The sequence below is a fragment of the Prionailurus bengalensis genome, chromosome B3 (assembly GCF_016509475.1).
Source record: "Prionailurus bengalensis isolate Pbe53 chromosome B3, Fcat_Pben_1.1_paternal_pri, whole genome shotgun sequence".
In the NCBI taxonomy this organism is placed as follows: domain Eukaryota; kingdom Metazoa; phylum Chordata; class Mammalia; order Carnivora; family Felidae; genus Prionailurus; species Prionailurus bengalensis.
The window spans coordinates 113,714,368-113,739,547 of NC_057355.1; the positions used below are offsets into that span (position 1 = coordinate 113,714,368).

At 36.3% G+C, this 25,180-nt stretch overlaps 1 protein-coding gene across 14 annotated transcripts in view; it reads left to right on the forward strand.

The window, feature by feature from the left end:
* GPHN (gephyrin) overlaps positions 1-25,180 on the forward strand; it is a 636,202-nt gene that overhangs the window by 529,082 nt on the left and 81,940 nt on the right. For all 14 annotated transcript variants that reach the window (XM_043556393.1, XM_043556386.1, XM_043556392.1 and 11 more), the window contains one exon: positions 17,792-17,884. In XM_043556393.1, the coding sequence (XP_043412328.1) occupies positions 17,792-17,884 (93 nt within the window). The remainder of the gene's footprint in view (positions 1-17,791; positions 17,885-25,180) is intronic.

Genomic DNA, 25,180 nt, shown 5'->3' on the forward strand with positions numbered 1-25,180 from the left:
CAGTAGATTTATATCCTTTAGGTAAATACCTAGTAGTGCAATTTCTGTGTCATTGGGTAGTTCTATTTTTGACCTTTTTTTGAAGCTTATTTATTTATTGTGATAGAGAGCATGAGCAGGGAAGGGGCAGAGAGAGAAGAAGAGAGAAGATTCCAAGCAGGCTCCGCACTCTCAGCACAAAGCGCAACACAGGGCTTGAACCCATGAACCATAAGATCATGACCTGAGCCGAAATCAAGAGTTGGAAACTTAACCAACTGAGCCACCCAGGCGCCCCCTATTTTTAACTTTTTGAGGAACCTCCATGCTGTTTTCCAAAGTGGTTGCATCACTTTGCATTCCTACCAACAGTGTAAGAGGGTTCCCCTTTCTCCACATCCTTGCCAACATCTGTTGTTTCCTGTGTTGTTAATTTTAGACATTCTGACAGGTGTGAGTTGGTATCTTATCATGGTCTTGATTTGTATTTCCCTGATGATAAGTGATGTTGAGCATTTTTTCATGTGTCCGTTAGCCATTGGTATGTCTTCTTTGGAAAAATGTCTATTCATATCTTCTTCCCATTTCTTAACTGGATTATTTGTTTCTTGGGTGTTCAGTTTGATAAATTCTTTATAAATACTGAATAGTTACCCTTCATCAGATCTATCATTTGCAAATATCTTCTCCCATTCAGTTGGTTGCCTTTTAGTTTTGTTGATTATTTCCTTCGCTGTGCAAAACTTTTTATCTTGATGAAGTCCCAATAGTTCATGTTTGCTTTTGTTTCCCTTGCCTCCAGAAACATGTCTAGTAAGAAGTTGTTACAGCCAATGTCAAAGAGGTTGTTGTCTGTGTTCTCCTCTAGGATTTTGATTGTTTCCCATCTCACATTTAGGTATTTCATCCATTTTGGAGGAATGTGCATACCTTAAATAAAAAGTACTGCTTGGGGGGCACCTGGGTGGCTCAGTTGATTAAGCATTTGACTTCATCTCAGGTCATGATCTCGCAGTTCACAACTTCGAGCCCCACATTGGGCTCTGTGCTGACAGCTCAGAGCCTGGAACCTGCTTCAGATTCTGTATCTCTCTCTCTCTCTTTCTCTCTCTCTCTCTCTCTCCCTCTCTCTCTCTCTCTCACTCTCTTCCCCTCCCCTGCTCACGCTCTGTCTCTCTCTCATAAATAAATAAACATTAAAAAAAAATTTTAATACTGCTGGGGTGCCTGGATGTCTCAGTCCTTTGAGTGTCCAACTCTTGATTCTGTTCATGTCATGATCCTAGGGTCATGGGACTGAACCCCACATAAGATTCTCTCTCTCTATCTATCTCTATCTCTGTCTCTATCTCTCTCTCTGCCCGTTTCTCCTTCTGCCCCTCTCCCCTGCTCATGTTCTCTCTCTCTCAATTTAAAATCAACTTTCTCTCTCTCTCAATTAAAAAAAAAATACTGCTGAAGTATGCTAATCATCATCTGAGCTTTCAGCAAGTCATAATCTTTTTGCTGGTAGAGGGTCTCATCTTGATGTTGATGGCTACTGACTGATCAGGATGGTGGTTGCTGAAGGTTATGGTGGCTGTGGCAATTTCTTAAAATAAGACAACAATGAAGTTTTTTGCATCAATGGATTCTTCCTTTCATGAACAATTTGGCTGTAGCGTATGATGCTCTTTGATAGCATTTTTCCCACAGTAGAATTTCTTTGAAAACTGGAGTCAATCCTCTCAAATGTTGCACTGATTTATCAACTAAGTTTAGGTAATATTCTAAATCTTTTGTTGTCATTTCAACAACATTCACAGCATCTTCACCAGGAGTAGACTCCATCTCAAAAAAGCACTTTCTTTGCTCATGCATAAGAAGCATTCCTCATCAGTTAAAGTTTTATCTTAAGATCTCAACAAATCAGTCTCATTTCCAGACTCCACTTCTGATTCTAGTTCTGCTATTTCCACCACATCTGCAGTTACTTCTTCCACTGAAGTCTCAAACCCCTCAAAGTTATCCGTGAGGTTTGGAATCAACTTCTTCCAAACTCCTGTTAATGTTAATACTTTGACCTTTTCCCATGAATCACAAATGTTATTAATGGTATTAAGAATGACAAATCCTTTCCAGAAGGTTTTCAATTAACTTTGCCCAGATCCATCAGAGGAATCATTATCTATGGCAGCTATAGCCTTATGAAATGTATTTCTTAAATAATAAGACTTGAACATCAAAATTACTCCTTGATCCATGGGCTGAAGAATGGATGTTGTGTTAGCAGTCCCTAAAACAACATTAATCTCATTATACATCTCCATAAGAGCTCTTGGGTGACCAGGTACACTGTCAGTGAGCAGTAATATTTGAAAGGAATCTTTTTTTTCTGAGCAGTAGCTCATAACAATGGGCTTAAAATATTCATATTATGCCATGTTATAAACCACTGTGCTGTCATCCAGGCTTTGTTGTTCCATTAATAGAGCACAGGCAGAGTAGATTTAGCATAATTCTTAACGGACCTAGGATTTTTGTAATGCTTACTGAGCATTGGCCTCAACTTAAAGTCACCAGCTGCATTATTCCCTGACAAAAGAGTCGACCTGTCCTTTGAAACTTTGAAGCCAGACATTGACCTCTCTCCTCTCTAACTATGAAAGTCCTAGATGGCATCTCCTTCCAATAGAAGGCTGTTTAGTCTACATTGAAAATATGTTAGGTGCAGCCACCTTCATGAATTATCTTAGCTAGGTCTTCTGGAGAACTTGCTGCAGCTTCTACATCAGCACTTGCTGCCTTACCTTGCACTTTCATGTTGTAGAGATGGCTTCTTTCTTTAAACCTCATTAGCTGACCTCTGCTAGCTTAAACTTTCCTTCTGCAGCTTCCTCATCTCTTTCAGTGTTACAGATGTGAAAAGAGTTAGGGCCTTGCTCTGGATTAGGTTTGAACCTAAGGGAATCTTCTATCCAGAACCTTCATAGTTCATTTTTATTTCAGGTAGATGCACCTCTAACTATTGAATTTCATCCACTGATCACTGAGTAGGAAAATATGGGGACTAGGGCAGGGGAGACTGAAAGGCCTCCACAATTCTCTGAAATCCTGAATATTTTGCCTGTGAAAATTCTCCGACACCTACAATTATAGAAGCCCATAGAGGAGAGCCCATGATTCCTAAGAAATGTTCAGAACCGTTGAATCTGTGAAGCAATTTGAAACTGTAACATCTCTAAAAAAAATTTTTTTTATGTCTGAGAAGATTCAACAATAATTCCAGAAAACTAAGGATAAATCATATACAGAAATGCTGGAAGTGATTGCTGTCAAGGTCAAAGACATAGGGTAACTCTATGAAGGAATTTTAGAATATAATACATGAAATACTTATAATGTTATAGAAAGAAGGTAATTTGGAAATCAAGTAGTCTCTCTTACTTTAAAGATAAGGGAAATTAAGACCAAAGAAGTATAATAATGTTCTTAAGGTTGGACACATAGTTATGTTTGAAACCTAGGGTAACCTAGGATTCTTGACTCGTAGTCTGCTGTTCGTTCCACTATAGCATACTACATCTCAAATCAATATGAAAATTATTCTTCTAAAACAAGTGCCTACATGTGCATTTATGTGCAAAGTATTGTTCATTTGTTTTAATCTTTATGGACTACAGATGAATTTTCTGTTGTCTGTGACCTATTCTTTAACATATCTACTATTTTCAGTTCCTATCTGCAAGCAAGGCCTTTAAAGAGCAAGTGCTCCGCTGATTATAAATACCTTCCTTTGGTTTCTTGGGAGAGGCATACCTGGTGTAACAATGGATGATAATATTTGTAAGACTATCACATATGATTCATCCTCTTTGCTTGTAAAATGCATGGCGTTTGGAGCGCCTGGGTGGCTCAGTCGGTTATGCATCCAACTTTGGGTCAGGTCATGATCTCACAGTTCATGAATTCCAGCCCTGCATCAGGCTCTGTACTGACAGCTCAGAACCTAGAGCCTGCTTCAGATTCTGTGCTCCTTCTCTCTCTGCCCCAGATTCTGTGCTCCTTCTCTCTCTGCGCCCCCCTCTCAAAAATAGACATTTAAGAAAAAAAAATTTTAATAAAATAGAAGGAATGATGTGAATAAATTACAACTTTACATTTGCTACAGTACCAGCCCCTTACTGTAAAGCAGATTTAAATATTCTGGCATCATTCCTTGTAATTCCCAATCTCTTTCACTTAATGATGGAAAAACTTGAGCTTTCAAGAGAAAGAATTCTGCTTTCTTAGGAGCATTATTTTAGATTACATTATCTAGGCATTCTTATTTAAAATTACATTACCAAAGATTTTAGCATCTCTGACTTGGGTTCTTTGTTTTTCCATAAAGGACTTAAGCAATTCTAGTCAAGGAACCTGTAAGCTTTTCTGCTGGAACTAGTTTGAGACAGTAAAGTATCTTTTTTATAATGCTGACCACAGCAGAGGGACTGTTCCCGGTCTCTAACATAGTAGTTAGATAACTGCATATCTTCAGGCAGTGATCTAACGCAGAAATTCACTGCCCTCTTGAAGAAATTCAGAAGCCCCTAATTCCAAGTGGTAGGAGGTTCTCACCAAAGTGGTTCAGACATCATGCTAGGAATTCATTAATTCCTCCTGACAGTTCAGAGGCTGTCAGAAAATAAGGAAAAAGGAAGCAAGATATACTGCAAGTAGCTTTGCCATCAAACATACTCTCTACTTGCTTTGCTTTTTAAGTAGCTGAGAGACCTTGGGCAAGCTATATAACCTTTCAGAATCTTATTTCCCTCATACATAAAAATAGAAATAATATCCACCCAATAAGGTCATTGTGATGTCCTGTTAAAGGAAAGAATATGTATAAATCATCTAGTTTTCACTAAGCTGTCATATTTGGAATTTAGTAACTGATTTTCTTCCCTTCCTTCTACATGTTGGAATTCTAAAATCATAGCCTTAGGATAAGCACATTGTAAATTACGAAGTCAAAGCTAGAATTCCTTGGTTCAGCTGCAGTTGTTGATCCACGTTAACAATCTCTGGATCCCTATGCATTTTGTTGTAACTTGTTTTATATTTTCCACTCACCCAGGTCTTTCAGGCCTGTGCTTCCTACCTAATTAGAAAATTAAACAGTAGTTTTCACTGTTTTTCTGCTAATTTCTGGTTGAGCTTTATAAAATTAAAGCAAAGAATTGAGATAGTTATATTTTAAAAAGTTTGAGAAAGATATATTTTTATTATCCAAATTACTACCGCATTTCTACCTCCACCTAGTAAGGTCTTCACCTAGGATGATCCTGTTTACCTGCAGGTATCTTTCTGGGTATTGGTCTGTGTTGGCATTTGCTGTAGGTTTTTCCATTAATGTGGCTGCTTGAATTCATTCATAATTCCTTTCGGTTTGTCTCATCTTTTTAGACTCTTTAGTCCATAAACTTCATTACACTTCTAAAATGTGTACATCTCATTAAATCCTTCTATTTATGCTTCTGATTGCATCATTCCCTTTATACTTCTCCCTGCATTCCTCAAATATGAACATCCTTATCTATGTATTTGTGAAGTGTGTGTGCATATATGTGTTTATACGCACGTAAGCACAACATCTAGAGAATATGCTCTTTTTCATATCCAAAGATTATGATTATATTACCCATCTGACTCTGTATTTGTGCTTTCAGGTACTATTTTCCTCTAATATTGTGGGTATAAGACACATGGGCTGTTATCACAGTAGTCACAAGGCCCCTTTGTTTGGGGAAGTTATTTTTATGGTTATATAATTGAGTAAAATTAACTCCCATAGGAATAAGACCTATAACATTGGCCTAATTATCCCTATGTTGCAACCAGGTAGACTTATCTTCCTATTTCATACTTTCCTCTATGCATACCATCATATATTTCCATACATGTATCCTCTTTTTTAAAATAAAGCGTATCATAAATATATCTCATTTTAGCAATTTCGATACAAAATAATGTATATTTAATCAAAAAAGTAAGAAGGAGTTTTACTGATGTTTAAGTTAATTTACGCAGCTCTATTGAATATATCTGAGGTTAAAACAAGATAAAGTCTTTAAATATGATTCTTAGTTTTCCATTCTTTATGGATACCTCATTATCCTTTCACATTTTAAGTATGTGTGCTTTATTTGACATAATTTACTTATCAGTCTTTTTATTCAGTATCTATTTTGAAATGCCATAGTCTATGTTAAAACTGTAAAGTTATGACTGGTGCAGCCACTCTGGAAAACACTGTGGAGGTTCCTCAAAAAATATTAACTACCCTCCAACCTAGCAATAGCACTACTAGGAATTTATCCAAAGGATACAGGAGTGCTGATTCATAGGGGCACATGTACCCCAGTGTTTATAGCAGCGCTTTCAACAATAGCCAAATTATGGAAAGAGCCTAAATGTCCATCAACTGATGAATGGATAAAGAAGATGTGGTTTATATATACAATGGAATACTATTTGGCAATGAGAAAGAATGAAATCATGCCATTTGCAGCAACATGGATGGAATTGGAAAGTATTATGCTAAGTCAAATATGTCAGTCAGAGAAAGACAGATATCATATGTTTTCACACATATGTGGATCCTGAGAAACTTAACAGAAGACCATAGGGGAGGGGAAGGGGAAAAAATAGTTAACAAACAGGGAGGGAGGGAGGCAAACCATGAGACTCTTAAATACAGAGAACAAACTGAGGGTGGATGGGGGGGATGAGGGAGAGGGGGAAATGGCTGATGGGCATTGAGGAAGGAACTTGTTGGGATGAACACTGGGTGTTGTGTGTAAACGATGAACCACGGGAATCTACCCCCAAAACCAAGAGCATATTTTACACACTGTATGTTAGCCATTTGATAATAAATTATATTTAAAAAAAAAAGAAAATTGTATACTTCAAAAAAAAAAAAAAAAACCTGGCACAAAAACAGACACATAGACCAATGGAATAGAATAGAAACCCCAGAACTAGACCCACAAACGTATGGCCAACTCATCTTTGACAAAGCAGGAAAGAACATCCAATGGAAAAAAGACAGCCTCTTTAACAAATGGTGCTGGGAGAACTGGACAGCAACATGCAGAAGGTTGAAACTAGACCACTTTCTCACACCATTCACAAAAATAAACTCAAAATGGATAAAGGACCTGAATGTGAGACAGGAAACCATCAAAACCTTAGAGGAGAAAGCAGGAAAAGACCTCTCTGACCTCAGCCGTAGCAATCTCTTACTCGACACATCCCCAAAGGCAAGGGAATTAAAAGCAAAAGTGAATTACTGGGACCTTATGAAGATAAAAAGCTTCTGCACAGCAAAGGAAACAACCAACAAAACTAAAAGGCAACCAACGGAATGGGAAAAGATATTCGCAAATGACATATCGGACAAAGGGCTAGTATCCAAAATCTATAAAGAGCTCACCAAACTCCACACCCGAAAAACAAATAACCCAGTGAAGAAATGGGCAGAAAACATGAATAGACACTTCTCTAAAGAAGACATCCGGATGGCCAACAGGCACATGAAAAGATGTTCAGCATCACTCCTTATCAGGGAAATACAAATCAAAACCACACTCAGGTATCACCTCACGCCAGTCAGAGTGGCCAAAATGAACAAATCAGGAGACTATAGATGCTGGCGAGGATGTGGAGAAACGGGAACCCTCTTGCACTGTTGGTGGGAATGCAAATTGGTGCAGCCGCTCTGGAAAGCAGTGTGGAGGTTCCTCAGAAAATTAAAAATAGACCTACCCTATGACCCAGCAATAGCACTGCTAGGAATTTATCCAAGGGATACAGGAGTACTGATGCATAGGGCCACTTGTACCCCAGTGTTCATAGCAGCACTCTCAACAATAGCCAAATTATGGAAAGAGCCTAAATGTCCATCAACTGATGAATGGATAAAGAAATTGTGGTTTATATACACAATGGAATATTACGTGGCAATGAGAAAAAATGAAATATGGCCTTTTGTAGCAACGTGGATGGAACTGGAGAGTGTGATGCTAAGTGAAATAAGCCATACAGAGAAAGACAGATACCATATGGTTTCACTTTTATGTGGATCCTGAGAAACTTAACAGGAACCCATGGGGGAGGGGAAGGAAAAAAAAAAAAAGAGGTTAGAATGGGAGAGAGCCAAAGCATCAGAGACTGTTAAAAACTGAGAACAAACTGAGGGTTGATGGGGGGTGGGAGGGAGGGGAGGGTGGGTGATGGGTATTGAGGAGGGCACCTTTTGGGATGAGCACTGGGTGTTGTATGGAAACCAATTGGTCAATAAATTTCATAAAAAAAAAAAAAAACCATTATGATTCAGAATACAAGCAATGGCAAAATGTTTCCATTAAAATGGAACAAAATTAGAATTTTTTAATGTTTATTTATTTTTGAGAGAGAGAAAGAGAGCCAAAGTCAGATATTACTGACTGAGCCACCCAGACACCCCAAGCCACCAGTAATTTTTGAAAGTCAATATCATAGTTGGTAATTTTATTATTTATTTCTTCTTGCATTCCATCTAGGAGCTTTATTTTATCATGTATTTTTTTCTTTTTATAAAATACTTCTTGCATATTTTGCCTTTCTTTTTTTAATGAATTTTTCCTCAAATGTTTATTATGAGGGAAAGAACACACAGGAGCACATGCCAGTGGGGGAGGGGCAGGGAGAGAGAGAGAGAGGGAGAGAGAGAATCCCAAGCAGGCTCCATGCTTAGCATGGAGCCTGAGGCAGGTCTGGATCTCACAACAATGAGATCATGACCTGAGCCAAAATCAAGAGTGGGACACTTAACCAAGTGAGCCATCCAGGCACCCCCTTTCTTTTAATAACCATGGCAATATCCTGATAGAGGACCAATGTTGAAAAAATTAGAAATAATTTTTAGTATAGTAGGATATGTAGTTCAAAATTATGGAAATTAGAGTAAAAAAATTCTTTTTTCCTGTGGAGCACTTGACAATTTCTTGGACAGTGATTGAGAAATTACCAATAAAGAAAAGTTTAAATAGTTCAAACTATACAAAAAACATTTTGTTTATTTACTTGTACCAAATCCTAACCATCAAATTCACCCCTTGGACTTAAGTGCTACCCATTTACCAGTGACACCCTATTTATTTGACCTGGGGGTAGCAAAGTTTCCATGATTAAGTACTAAAAGAAGTGAGCACTTACTCTCAACTGAAACATTTTCTGTGACCTTAAGAACACTTTATATATTTTTTTAAGTACTTCTCCTAAACTTTTTTATTTTAGTCAAGTTAAATGCTTTTTACAGTTACACAGTTGTTATTTTTAAAACTTAATATTTTACATATAGAAATGAATATAGGTGACACAGATGTGGGTTATCATACTCAGTAATAAAATAGATATCATGAAACCACAATACAACTTAAGAATTAATTTGTTACCAATTGCATTGCATCTTTTTTTATTGCTAAATCATGACAATCATTTCTGGTAATCATAACACTTGCATTTATTCCAAATTCTGTAACTTTGCACAAAGCTTATTTTTATTTTATAACATAAGAACCATAACATAATATTTGTCCTTACTCATTGCTTTGGCAGGTAATGAGCATCCCTAGATGAAAAAATACAAATACACAACATAATGCCCCTTTGAACAAGCTATATATTTTTAAAGCATAGAGATTTTCATTGTACTACTCCATAACCATGACTTCTGGAGTAACTAGAGAGTAATTAATGTACTTGCTTTCATCATAGGGATATTCACCTCTCAATCATTCACTCTTTTTCAGTTTATACATGAAACTTTCACATAAATGAAGACTATAATGCATAAATGAGATCTATAGTGTACCAAAATGTTGTCTAGTCTTTCAAATATATAGTGAATATATGGAGAATAAATTATATTGGGATAGGTTGGAGGGGATCCACCATGTTAAATATTTAGTATCTGTTAAATAATCAAGAAGCCTTCTGTACATATGCTTTACTTCATTTTAAGGTTCTTTTTTAATGCTGTAACAACTCAAATCTTCATATGCTTCACCTTTCCTCTTAATCCCTAGCCTTAACTAATATCTAATATTGTTCCTACCAATAAAAATAAGGTAAAAACAGAGAGGGAGGCAAACCATAACAAACTGAAGGTTGCTGGAGGGGTATTGGGTGGAGAGGGGAAAATGAGTGATGGGCATTAAGGAGGGCACTTGTTGGGATGCGCACTGGATGTTATGTGTAAGTGATGAATCCCTGAACTCTCCTGAAGCCATTACTACACTATATGTTAACTAACTTGGATTTAAATAAAAATTTAAAAATAAATAAATAAATAATATTGTTCCTACCAACAGTCATTTGGCCTGAGTAAGCATATGGTATCAAACCTGCCTTCTCAACTGTTTGGGTGACTACAATGGCTAGCCATTAAGTCAAAAGTATCCTTCAGTAGCCTCTCACTAGATTGGATGGGATGGTGGTTTTTAAGTGTTGCAGTATCAGTGCTGTCACAATGAACTTAAGTAAGCTTTTGAGGAATTTATAATCAACAGCAAACGGATTTATATCCATGTTTTATAAGAGGAAGTCTTAGACAATATATTTTCTTTTCAGCCTTCTGTTATCTGCCACATTCTTCCTATACTCCTGTTTCATAAAACTGATAGTTTTATGATATGAATCATGATCTTTATGATAAGTTCTATGAATATGATAGATCTTAGCCAAAGTGAGGACAAGGAATCAATTTCCCAGACCACTGAACTTAGAGTTGCCCCTTGACTTCCTCCACAGCCTTCTTAGAACTAACAACACAGTGAACTTTACAGCTGTGAAATCATTTCAATAAGTGACTTTGAAAAATTAAGATGCTTTTCCTTCTTATATCCAAAAGTCATTTGGGTATCCTAACATCTTAATTTAGACACCTAAATTTAGACATCTAAATTTAGATTTATATATATATATATATATATATATATATATATATATATATATTTATATATTTATATATTTATATATTTATATATATATAATCTGGACCAGAATAAATGTCCATCCAAACAAATTAAATATACTACTTTTACCATTTAGATATTACATTTGGATTCAATGCTTACAAATCATACTCAACTTCATAAATAGCTCTCTGTTTTGATTTCCTTCTATATATGTCCATTGTCAACCATTTGAATCTGTAAAGACTCTTTCTGAAGATATTTTTAGGCCAGTCATCCCAGTGTAAAAAAGCTAGCACTCCAAAGAGTAGAGAATTTATTAATGACTACTATTATTTGGGAAGCTGACTTGTATATAAGTATCTTGCTGACTACATAAAAATTCTATCACCTTATAACCAAGCATACTACACAAAACAGTGTAAATCATCAACTAATCTTTTCCATTCCTTTCTTTTTATCAACCTCTTGATTACTTAATTGTATATATGGACAAGCGTCCCCAGTGATACATAGCCCTACCTTTAAAATTTTTGATCTCCACAGAATCTAGAAATTTGCATTTGTTATCATCTTCATCTTTATCAAATTTTATATGTTCTTTATTATATAGAACTTAGAGAATACTGTGTGGGGGGAATGGTAGAACAGAATGGATATTATGTCCTCAGATTCTGAATATACAGGACCATAACTTCTTGGAACACCACCTAACTTTCTAAACTGAAATGCTCACTGCAGACTGTGAAGGTTGTAAACTCCCACCACCAAATATTCTAAGAAAGCATATTAGTTGTATTAATTATATATTGGGGCAACTGCTTTGCTTATTATAAATGGAGCTCTCATTGGACTGGAGAGAATGGGAAAAAGTAATTTTGCTCAGGTCTTCCTGAAATCATATATTTTGCACAGCTTCAGCTGCTCCTGTGGCTTCTTTACCAAATGATAAACTTAAAACAGGCATAATACCTACTTGAGAAGTTACTCCTGCCTGGTTCCAATTCAAGTTTGAAGGCTGAGACTCCTTTTCTAACATCACAAGCCCAAAGTTTATTCAACATTAATACTTGGGCTCCACCTATGGGCAAAGAGAAGGGACGATTTAACATGTAGGTAAGTGTATGTAAGAATATCCCATGTGATTTGCAGCACTACTGTATACTCTTTAAGTTCCCAAATAGATCATCTGGTCACATAATGAGTGAAGTCTAATATTGACTGATTGAAAAAGCTATCAATTATTTAGTCCTGAACCCTCCTGAGAGATGTGGATAGAGTTTCTTTTGTAGCTGAGAGGTGTATCTGATATATGTTCCTTCTGTTCTCTCGTATCTTCTGCCAGCTGGTAGCCTAGACCATTTTTCAATCAACTGCCTATTTTTCTCCCAATCCTTTCCCTTGCCCTAGGTTTTTAGACAAAAATTTGAGGTAATGCATGTTTTTCTCTTTGAAGAAATTTAATCTCTGTTGTTAATTTGATACCAACTCCAAAATCAGAACAAATCCAGTAGGGATCAAATTTACCTTAATTAAAGATAGTAACCTCTGTATTTAGCGTGAGTCCAAAATAAAAAGATGGTTAATTATATATGTTATTATACCCTTAACTAAATATGAAGCAGTTCTTTCTTTCCAGATGAAATGTTTTACTTTTCTTTCCATGATTCTTGAAGGTCTCTAAAGACCAGATGGTATATGTATGCTACAAATAATGACTTTTCTTGGCTCTTCTAAATATAGTTACATGTTCAAATGAGGTAAATATTCTTATTTTTAAAAACATCTATTATCCTTGCCCTTTATTGAGATATAACTCATATGTTATATAATTCACCCACTTAAAGTATATAGTTCAAGGGTTTTTAGTATATTCATAGATAGGTACAACTATCACCACGGTCAATTTTAGAACATTTTCATCATGTCAAAAAGAACCCCATCCTCGTTAGCTTCCTCCTCTTCCCTTGTCACCCCCATCCAGCCCTAAGCAACTACTAGTCTACTTGCTACTATAGGTTTACCTATTCTGAACATTTTATATAATGGGATCATATAATATGTGGTCTTTTGTAACTGGGTTCTTCTACTTAGTATTTTCAAGATCTATCCATGTTGTAGTATGTATCAGTACTTCATTCCTTTTTTTATTGTAGTAAAAAACATTAACATAAAATTTACCATCTTAACCATTATTAATTGTATAATTCTGTGACATTAGGTATATTCACACTGTTGTGAAACATATCTCCAGAACTTTTTCGTACTGGATACCTAAGCCTCTACACCCATTAAATAACTCTACTTTTCCCCCTCATCTCAGCCCTTGGTAACCACCATACTACTTTCTGTTTCTAAGAATTTGACTACTTTATACCTCATATAAGTGGAATAATGTAGTTGTCTTTTTGTGGCCGATTTATTTTACTTTGCATAATGTCTTCAAGGTCAGTCCATGTTGTATCATGTCACAGTGTATAGAGATATACACCACATTTTGTTTACCCATTCATCCATTGATGGACATTAGGGCTGCTTCTACCTCTTGACTGTTATGAATATTGCTACTATGAATATGGGTGTGAAAATATCTCTTTGAGACCCTGCTTTAAATTCTTTTGGATACATACTCAGAAGGAGAATTGGTGGATCATATAGTATTTCTATTTTTAATTTTTTGAGAAACATTCTTATGGTTTTCCATGGTGGTTGCACTATTTTACAATCCTACCAAGAGTGTATGAGGGTTCCAATTTCTCCACATTCTCATCAACACTTGTTATTTTGGGTTTTTTTTTTATAGTAGCCATCCTAATAGGTGTGAGGTGATATCTCATTCTGGTTTTGATTTGCATTTCTCTGATGATTAGTGATGTTGAGCATCTTTTCATATGCTTGCTGACTATTTGTATACCATTTTTGGGGAAACATCTGCTCAAGTTTTTTGCCCATTTTTAGTTGGGTTACTTGATCTTTTTGTTGCTGAGTTATAAGAGTTCTTTATATATTCAGGACATTAGCCATTTATCATATTTGCAAATATATTCTTCCATTCCATCAATTACCTTTTCACTGTGTTGATTATATCCTTTAATGCATGGAAGTTTTTTTTCCGATATAATCTTTTTTTAAGTTTTTTATTTTAATTCCAGTATAGTTAACACAGAGTATTATGTTAGTTTCAGGTATACAATATAGTGATTCAACAATGCCATGTATTATGCAGTGCTCATCCTGGTAAGTGTACTCTTTAATCCCCATCACCTATTTCACCCATCCCCCCATCTACCTCCCCTCTGGTAACCTTCAGTTTGTTCTCTATAGTTAAGAGTCTGTTTCTTGGTTTGTCTCTCTTTTTTTCCCCTTTGTTCGTTTGTTTTGTTGCTTAAATTCCACATATGAGTGAAATCACATATTATTTGTCTTTTTCCAACTGACTTATTTCACTTAGCATTACACTCTCTAGCTCCATCCATATTGTTGAAAATGGCAAGATGTCATTCTTTTTATGGCTGAATAATATTCCATTGTATGTATGTGTGTATATATATATATATATATATATATATATATACACACACACACATATATATATATATATATATATATATATACACCACATCTTCTTTATCCGTTCATCATTCAGTGGACATGTGAGCTGCTTCCATAATTTGGCTATTATAAATAATGCTGCAATACACATAGGGGTGCATGTATCCCTTGGAAATAGTTTTTGTATTTTGGGGGGTAAATACCCAGTAGTGATGCACAAAAGTTTTTAAGTTTGATGTAACTCCATTTGTCTATGTTTGCTTTAGTTGCCTATGCCTTTGGTGTCATGCTCAAGAAATCATTGCCAAAACCAAGAAATAGACTCTTAACTATAGAGAACAAACTGATAGTTACCAGAAGGGAAGTGGGTGGGGGGAATGGGTTAAATAGGTGAAAGGGAGGGGCCCCTGGTGGCTCAGTTGGTTAAGCGTCCAACTTTGGCTCAGGTCATGATCTCACAGTTCGAGATCAAGTTCGTGAGTTCGAGCCCCGCATCGGGCTCTGTGCTGACCAATCAGAGCCTGCAGCCTGCTTCGAATTCTGTGTCTCCCTCTCTCTCTCTGCCCCTCCCCAACTTGCACTCTGTGTGTCTCTCTCTCAAAAATAAATGAACATTAAAAAATTATAAAAAATAAAATTTTAAAAACTGGTGAAAGGGTCAACTTGTTGTCATGAGCTCCAGGTGATGAATGGGTTGAATCACTATACTGTACACTTGAAACTAATATTAACACTGTATGTTAACTGACTGGAATTTAAATAAAAGCTTCTTAAAAATGTGAGGCCCACTTAGATTGTTGGGAGAAATGTTTCAATATAAAATCAGAAAATATGGGGCGCCTGGGTGGCGCAGTCGGTTGAGCGTCCGACTTCAGCCAGGTCACGATCTCGCGGTCCGTGAGTTCGAGCCCCGCGTCGGGCTCTGGGCTGATGGCTCAGAGCCTGGAGCCCGTTTCCGATTCTGTGTCTCCCTCTCTCTCTGCCTCTCGCCCGTTCATGCTCTGTCTCTCTCTGTCCCAGAAATGAATGAACGTTGAAAAAAAAAAAATTTTTTTTTAAAAAAAAAAATAAAAAAAAAATAAATAAAATCAGAAAATGTTTGAAAAATATAAAACATTTTATGTATTTATCACCATTATTAAAAAAACCATTGCCAAACCCAATGTCATAAAGCTTTTCGTCCATCTTTTCTTCTAAGAGTGATATAGTTTTAGGTTTTATATGTAGTTCTTTAATCCATTTTGAGTTAATTTTTATATATAGTGGAAGATAAGGGGCTGTTCTATTCTGTTTGAATTAGTTAAGGCTCTCCAGAGAAACAGAACCGATAGGATATATATATTTATATATACATATACATATATACATATATATATACATATACGTGTGTGTGTGTGTGTGTGTGTGTGTGTGTGTATGGGGGGGGGGGAGAGGGATTTATTAGGAGGAATTGGCTCACATGATTATGGATGCTGAGAAGTCTCAGGATATGCCATCTGCAAGCTGGAGACCCAGGAGAACCGGTTATTTTGTAACTGGAAGTTTATACTTCTTAATCTCCTTGTACTATCTTTGAATATTAACTATTACCTTTACTGAGCTATTCATAATCCCAGCAAAGTCATTCTCTTAGAATCTGAGCTAGTGTATAACTTACATTTTCATGAACTACCCTAGGCCAGATTAGTTCCAGGCAAGGAGCCACCCCAGGAAGTTTATTGTGATCCTGTCAAATGCCATGGGGCTCGCCATCAGGTTCATTTGGTAGTTTATAGTGTATAAGTGAATACAAACTAGACTCTCTGGTTTCACCACTTCCTTGGTCTTACTGAATATAGGTCAGTAGCTTCAGGATATGTCCAGAATAGCTACAACCTTCTAGGAATATCTGAAGCTAAAAATGGCTAAGAATTTTCCCCTTCCAATTCATCTATCACCTCCCTAAAAGAAAAAAGTTAATATCACTGTCACTGTAGATCAGAATACAAAATGAAAAATCTCTCTGTACTTATTTCTAGATCCTGGGATCTGGAAATCAGAGGCCCTACAAAGCCAAAAACAAAAAACAAACAAAGACACCCATTCAGCTCTGGAAGCAATGGAGTTTTCTAAATTATACAAACATCTCCTGTAAATCAAGTCCTGTATTACTTACAGTCTCTAGGGACAAGCTTGATGTGTTCCCTCCCCCTCTTCTTCCATTTCCACTTCCTATTATTCCTTTGCTTCTTTGAAATAATAAGACAGATTCTGACTAGAAGATTTAAGGAATTGGTCATGACTCTTGAAACTCTTATTTTTATTGGCACTGATTCAAATTCCTAAGCTCTAGCTAAAAATGATTATTATCCAGAGTGCTTTGAATAGTCATTTCACAAGACAGATTACTGTCCCTCTGCTTAGAGTCAGTAATTTTTTAGGTTAATAAAGCCAAAATCAAAGGCTAAAATTCCTTTACTTTTCTTAAGAAAAAGAAAAACTTGCTTAATGTAAAAACAGCATATGATCATTGTAGAAAACTTGGAAATTTTCAGAAAAGTATAGCAAAGGGAATAAAAATCATACATAATTCTAAACATACTAAAATAACAAATGCATTACATTTTCATATATGCCTTTCTCTTTTTCTATTGACATGTACACATCTATGTTAACAGAGTTAAGATTATATACTACATGTATAGTTCTGCATGTGTTTTAAACATATGTCATAAAAATTTTCCTGGTCAGTGAATATTCTTCATAAATATTACTTTAGTTTGCATAATACTTTATCATAAAAATAGACCATTGTGTATTTAAATTTCTATATTATTGACCTTTTTTATTTCTTTCCTTTTCTTACTAATATAAGCAACTGAAATAAATATGTGCATAAACATTTATCTGTTTTCTTAGGATAGATTTCTAGAAGTGAAATTACTGGGTAAATGAACAGAAAATGTTTAAGAATTGGGTTTTTAAAGAAAATCATCTTTGGGTAGTTAAAGGATTAATGACACATCAAACTCAATACATCTTGGATGACTGTGTAGCCGCTCATATTCAGATAATCTCTGCAAGCATAACTATTAGTTGACTGAATCTAATCTTTCATTTCAGACATAAGGATACATCTTTTCCTTCTGTCTCCAACTCCTTGGGATAGAAATCAGGAGGTCTAACTGAGCCCATATACAAGCTTTGTCAGACAGGCACACATACCTACCTTGTTTATGACTGCCTGTTTAACCGATTACTCTCAACATCCATATTTTTCTTATATTCTCTTTTTTCAGATGGAATGGGGCGAGTCCTTGCTCAAGATGTGTATGCAAAAGACAACCTACCCCCCTTTCCAGCATCAGTAAAAGATGGCTATGCTGTCCGAGGTAAATATTTTGGGGTTTTTGAGTATCATCATACACTGTATTTTTTTTTCCTTCAGATTTTTGACTCAGCTTAGGCACCCAGGGAGTTTTACATTTGTTTCCCCCTTGGTTATCAAAATAATTTAATCACAGATAACAGTCTGGATTAAAACTTTTCAGTGAAAGTATTATAGTTACCTGAAAATGCTTGTTGACAAATAAATATGTAGAGATTGATTGAAACTCTATACTATAATTTATTCTTCTGACCTCTACACATACTGGTAGCAGACAGTCCTGGTCTAGAAGTTTTCCAGATGTTTTGTAGTTGAAAACTATTTGGTCTTGGGGCGCCTGGGTGGCGCAGTCGGTTAAGCGGCCGACTTCAGCCAGGTCACGATCTCGCGGTCTGTGAGTTCGAGCCCCGCGTCAGGCTCTGGGCTGATGGCTCAGAGCCTGGAGCCTGTTTCCGATTCTGTGTCTCCCTCTCTCTCTGCCCCTCCCCCCATTCATGCTCTGTCTCTCTCTGTCCCAAAAATAAATAAACGTTGAAAAAAAAATTAAAAAAAAAAAAAGAAAACTATGTGGTCCAAGAAAGAAGAGCAGATTTCCAGCACAGAGATAATGTAGGGTGGTCTTTTCTTCTGCTTTTAACCCAGACATCATTAAGGGCTTCTTAAAAAGCAAGCACGGTTCCCTGGAAGAACTGGATTTCAACGCTCTGAAACCTTACATAGTACCAGCAATTTATACCTTTGGAGTTGCCTGAGATTGCATAAAGGTTAAAAGCAAAATACTAAATAGCAGTTGCCTGCTTAAAGTCTAATCTAAGAACCCAAAATGAAAATGCAAGTGAATTACTTAGAAACTATTATTGGTTATTAACTCAAGGCTGATATCATTGAAGAAATGTCTAAAAACATTTCCCAGTTGACTAGAGCTGTGAAGACAGGTTCCTTTTTAATGGTCCTTTATGAAGTCTCTTACTTGTTTGTTGTTGTTGCTTTTACTCCATCTAGCCATTAAAAAATTTCCTCTTTTTTATAATTAAATATATTCATTAATCTCCTCCATGTTCCCTCACTATCTCTTAGCAGTATCTTTTTGTGTTGGAGACAACATAGCAAATGGTTAAGGTTATGGGCTTCGAAAAGCAAAGTCAGAGTTAATCTGGTTTCAAGTACCGATTCTATCCATGTAACTTTGAGCAAATTACCTAAACTTTTTGAGCTTCAGTTTTCTCCATGATGATAATTATAAAAATACTTACCCCCAACAAGTTGTTGTGAGAATTAAATGAGACCCTAGAAAGCCTTAGTAAAGTATCTGGCACCAAAAACAAGCACACAATAATTGTTTTTTTAAACGTTTGATAATGGTAACTATTATTATCACTATCATTAGTATAAACACATTTCCTTAGATCATCTCTGTAAAGAAAGGTAACATTTATCTGAATTGTTCTCATATTCTATGTAAATAAAGTGGTGGAGAGATTAATTCCTACTAGTGTATTCCTTCACAGGAATACTATCTTAGATGTACCTCATTCAGCTTGGTCCCACTAAAGGAGAGTATTTCTGAGAACCTGAATAACAAATCCCTGGCAGCTCTTAGGACTTTTTTTCTTCCAAATGTATTCCTTCTACAGTGCTTATTATAATGAATATTGTCCAGAAAGAAAATTAGTTCAATCTTCTGATAGCCTCATTGGCTCTTGTTGCTTCTTACTCTCCAACTAAAATGTCAGTTCTGTTTTGAATTTATAATTGGTAGCCATATAGGATTACTGTAAAATGACAAGGAATTCTTACTTCCAGAGTAGAACAAACAACTATAGCAGATGAAATACCAAAGGGATAAGAAAGTATTTTTTACATTCTTGATAATATAATATAGGAGAAAGTGAGAAAATAAATTATTGGAGGCAGAATTATTCTCAAACAGAATGTTGTTCTGTGATTTTTATGTGAGTTAGCAACAGCTCAATAAAAAGAAATTATGCTCTTAGCTTTTCCAGTTGCCAGAAAGAGTGATTAGCCCACATGAGCCTCAAAAGAGCCTTTCTGCTACTATAGAATATAACAAAGAAATTTTACTTAAAATTTCCTTTCAGTATCTTATTTTTTCTTTTGATTTGAAGTGGTGGTGTTTTTAGTTATTTCACATGCATACACACACACACACACACACACACGTGTGCGCACACACGCACGCACACACATACAAACCATCTAAAATAACATCTCACAATATAAAAGGTTTAACAAACTATCATGCTCGTGATTCATTATGTGTTTCCTGTGAAGTGTTGGTAGTGTAGCTATCTCTAAGATGCAGAATATGTAACAGAGACATAATACATAACAGATAACCATTGTGGATAAGGTTCAATCTCAAACTAAGAGTGTTTGATGTGTCTATGTATATATATCAATATCATAATTAAGGCAATAGAAGACATCAGTGAACAAAGAGCCATGGTCCTAGTTTCTGTGTTAGAACACTCCCCACAGGCAGTGTTTGGTAAAGAATATCCTTGAGGCTATTGTTGTGGCTCTCTACCACTCTACTTCGTGTGCCTTCTTCTCTCCACCCCTGTCTTCCTTTACTCCCGTGCCTGTCTCCCCACTCCCTTTATTCTCCCTTTTTTCTTCTCCTCTGCCTTTGCCTTAGGCCTTCCAGTAATACCCAGTGGCACCAGTGAGCATTGCTAACCCTGTAGGTGTAAAGAGGTTGCTAACTTGCTCTGGATCACTAAGCATTAGCCAATATCCTTCAGAAACATGTGGCATAAAACTCCAAACCAGTTGGAGGATCACTTGCTTTAAGGTATGTGGGTTGCAAATCAAGGCAGTAAAAAATGACTAAGCAAATAACAAATAGGGACAAATTTAAAAAAAAAAGAAAGAAAGAAAGAATAGGGGCGCCTGGGTGGCTCAGTCAGCTGAGCGTCCCACTTCAGCTCAGGTCACCATCTCACAGCCAGTGAGTTCAAGCCCTGCGTCGGGCTCTGTGCTGACAGCTCAGAGCCTGGAGCCTGTTTCGGATTCTGTGTCTCCCTCTCTTTCTGACCCACCCCGTTCATGCTCTCTCTCTGTCTCAAAAATAAATAAACATTAAAAAAAATTTTTTTTTAAAAGAAAGAAACTGAAACAAAGAACTTTAAAAAAAAAAAGAATAAAGTTTAAAGACTGCAGGAATCAAGGGATGATGATATAACAGGAAGACAAGTAACATGATAAACCTAAAACTGTATTCAGGATGGAGTGAGTAGTAGTAGTCGTCGTCGTCGTCGTCGTCGTCGTCGTCTTCGTCGTCGTCGTCGTTGTTAAAGAGAAAGGGAGAGATTTATTTTGGGCTCAGGCAGAAGGGGAAGGTGCCAGGCTCAAGCCTTAACAATCACCCCAAGAATGGGGTGAATTTGAAAGATAAAAGCAGAGAAAAGAAAATGAAAGTAGTATGTTACCAATTAGGATTGATCTGGTATTTTTATTCGTATTTTTGAAGAGCTGTTTCTCTCTTCACACTAATTAAGCTAATCATCTTGATGCATTTCTGCCTTCCTGTAGAGATGCCGATGCCTGTCTTCTCAGTTTTCTTGGAGATGTTCGTGAAGGCAGAAGTACCTCGTTCAGCGTTCTTGAAAATTTTCTATTTGAAAGGCTTATCCCTTCAGAACTTGTTTTACAGAGATGATTTAGAAAAAGGCAAAAGAAAGAACAAGCCACTAATTATTTTAAGAATCAGGTGTAACAATTCTGGAAGGATATGAAAAATTTTTGCCATTTGGGTAAAGTAAATTTGAAAGGTTTTTTTTTCTTTTTTGCATCCTGATTGAAATACATGCATATGAAAAATACAGAAAATTAAAAAGAACATTTTAAAATTACCCTTTATGTCACTGCCTACCCAGCCACCATTAACACTTCACTGTACTTCCAGTGGGTTAAAATGCATATGAAAATTCAGTATAACCTTTTTGATTCAGAGCTAGTCTTGTTCTTTCGGGAAAGCCATGTTCTAAGGTTTCTATTTCTCCCATCTAAATCTCTGGCCACAGCTGGTTTTCCATTTAATAACTTACTGCTTTCCACTATACGTCACTCTGGATAAAGAAGAGGGCCTTATGATGTGGGAGTATTACTCAAGTGAGCAGAGATATTCAGATTAATTAATTTTAGTCAGTTCCAAAAAGCCTAAAATACTATATTTAAGGATATAGTATCTCTTTTCACAATACTAACAATAAATGAGCATTTTTTTTTCCAGGAAGATGATGGTAAAGAATATAAAATCTTTTCTCACTCACCTGTCCTACCCTTAACTTCCTGCTTTCCCTAAGAAAAAGCCACAGATTTAAAATTCCAAACAACTCACTTGATTTAATCCTTCAGTATGATTGCAAAAAGTATTAATCTTGCTGGCTAGTCTTGTCACCTTCCCTTGCCCCCCAGCACTTTCTGTAATCTTAATTTTAGTATATACATAAATGCTATTATCCTGCTGCCTATCATCCAGTCTTAGTGTGGTTCCATAATCAGTTTCTTAATCCCTCTGCCTTATTTGTCTGTCAACGATATTTCCTAGGACCTCTGAACATATGCTATCTCTATAGCCTCAGTTTATTCAGCCCTAACATGAAAAGGTTGAAACTCTTTATTATTGAAAACTAATGAATAGCTACAAAGTATTTCAAGAGGCTTAAAGAGAGTTCACATATGGCTGGAAAATGAAAATGAAGAATTGTTCTATAGCAGATGGCTCGGGAAGATCATATTCTATACATTGCCACAATGAATAGTTAACTAATGGTATCCATTTTTAAATGATATCATTGAAAATCTTCAAATAAACAGGTGAAGAAGACTAAAAGTGTTTTCTGGACGTTAAAAAAGGAAGGTAGTGGGGCGCCTGGGTGGCTCAGTCTGTTGAGCGTCCGACTTCAGCTCAGGTCACGATCTCGCGGTCCGTGAGTTCGAGCCCCATGTCAGACTCTGGGCTGATGGCTCAGAGCCTGGAGCCTGCTTCCGATTCTGTGTCTCCCTCTCTCTCTGCCCCTCCCCCATTCATGCTCTGTCTCTCTCTGTCTCAAAAATAAATAAATGTTAAAAAAAAAATTTTTAAAGGAAGGTGGAAGTGGGAACAATGTCAGGATCTAGCACTGAAGTATTATGAATCAGTTGTATAATACATTTGCTTTTAGGATTTGATTTATATTACTTTTATCACTTCCTTCAAATTAAATCCTACAGTTACAAAAAAGAAAACTAACTTACTAACAGAAAAGTCTGAATATAGAGGAGCAGAGTTCTAAGCCTCTCCAGAAATCCTTGGAATCCATGCATGTTTTGCTAATGGCATATTGTGGCTTGCTTACTTAGTTACAAGCTTTAGGATCACATACCAGCAGACCTCCACTTCTGCTCCTTCCCACCCAAGCTTATAGAATTCATCTTGAAAATGGCACCTTTTTTCACCTGTCTCTTTAATAGATATTTTGAAATAAATATCAGCAAGTTAGACCAATCATTATTTTTGTCTTTATAAGAAATAGTGAGCCTTCATGATAATATAAAATCAGGATTTCTGTTGTACTTCACTAGTTTTTATTCCTTACATTTTCTCTAAGTCTGAATTTGTCTATATTCAGTTCAGTCTTAGAGTGCCCTGCTCCTCAAAAAGGTAGTTCAGGAATGAGCACTAATCGCATCAGCTTGTTAGAAATGTAGAACCTCAAGCCCTGTCCCAGACCTACTAAATCAGAAATCTGTATTCTAACAAGATCTGCAGGTGATTTGTGCACACTTGAAGGGTTGAGAAGCACTCCTATAAAAGAAATAATAAAAGCAACTGCTCTCTTGCCACCAAGAACCTTCTATAATGTGGTTTGACTGAGCCTTCTTTAGCTAGCAATATAGAGACATGTTTCCCAGATGGAAATTTTCAGGGCAAGGTGAAGAACATAGTTTAAGTGAGCACGTATTCTCTGCACAGTCAGTGCACCTTTCCTGCAGCTTAGAATCATTTAAAGGCTCTTTCAGTTGTTGGCCTTCTTAACACTCTATTGCAGGCTCATTATTCAGTGACATTTATTTGGAGCATTTGTGTACAACATTGATATAAGGCATTTTCAGTGTAGGTGTATTTGCACATGTGGAGGAACAGAAGACAGGAAGAAAGTTGAAGAGCAGAGGGTTTCAAAAAAGAAATAAAAGAAGTGATCCCTGTCTCTTAGAAGCTCATAATCTCACTGAAGAAATAAAGTATACACATTTATGAAATTATTCAAGAAAATTTTGAAAACATAATTCTAATATGTACAAATCGGTTTACAAACTTTCCCCCTAAGTATTATGGAAATGCCAAATTCATTTCTTTATTCTTTTAACAAATATTTACTGAAAATCAATGATGAGCTAGCACTATGCTAGACAGAATAGCAACATAATCTAAGTTATTATATAAAATTAAGCAGAGCAGTCTTTTTAAACATTCTAAATAGATGGTGAACATTGACTCACATTTGAAAACTATAAAAATGGACCAGCAGAAAATGGAAAGCATCCAAAATACAGAAGTTTGGATTTTTTTTTTGAGAGAGAGAGTGCACGTGCCAACTGAGCCACCCAGGTGCCCCCAAAATACAGCATTTTGTGTTGAAAAATATTATTTATTTGTTCATTTATGCATGCATCTTTCTAAAAAGATTTTTAGAATCCATACTCGTTCATTTATTGAACATTTTTAGTACTTCACATATTGAAAATTTATTGAATACCTATTATGCAGCAAGTGCTAGGGATTCCCCTGAGACAAATAAGCAAATAACTGCAAATAATTAGGAAGCCATAAATTAGAGTTATTTAGGGAATACACTGGGGAAACAAAAGAGAAAGTAGCTGACTCTTGAAGGAAGAGGAGTCAAATATGATTTCATAGAGAAGGTGACACTTGAGCTGAGTCTTAAAGACTAAGAAGTCTTCAATCAGAAAGCACAGGTAGGGGGGCGCCTGGGTGGCGCAGTCGGTTAAGCGTCCGACTTCAGCCAGGTCACGATCTCGCGGTCCGTGAGTTCGAGCCCCGCGTCGGGCTCTGGGCTGATGGCTCAGAGCCTGGAGCCAGTTTCCGATTCTGTGTTCTCCCTCTCTCTCTGCCCCTCCCCCGTTCATGCTCTGTCTCTCTCTGTCCCAAAAATAAATAAACGTTGAAAAAAAAAATTAAAAAAAAAAAAAAAGAAAAAAAAAAAAAAGAAAGCACAGGTAGGAAAAGGACACTCCAAGCAATGGAAGTAGCATGTATTAATGGAGTTAAAGT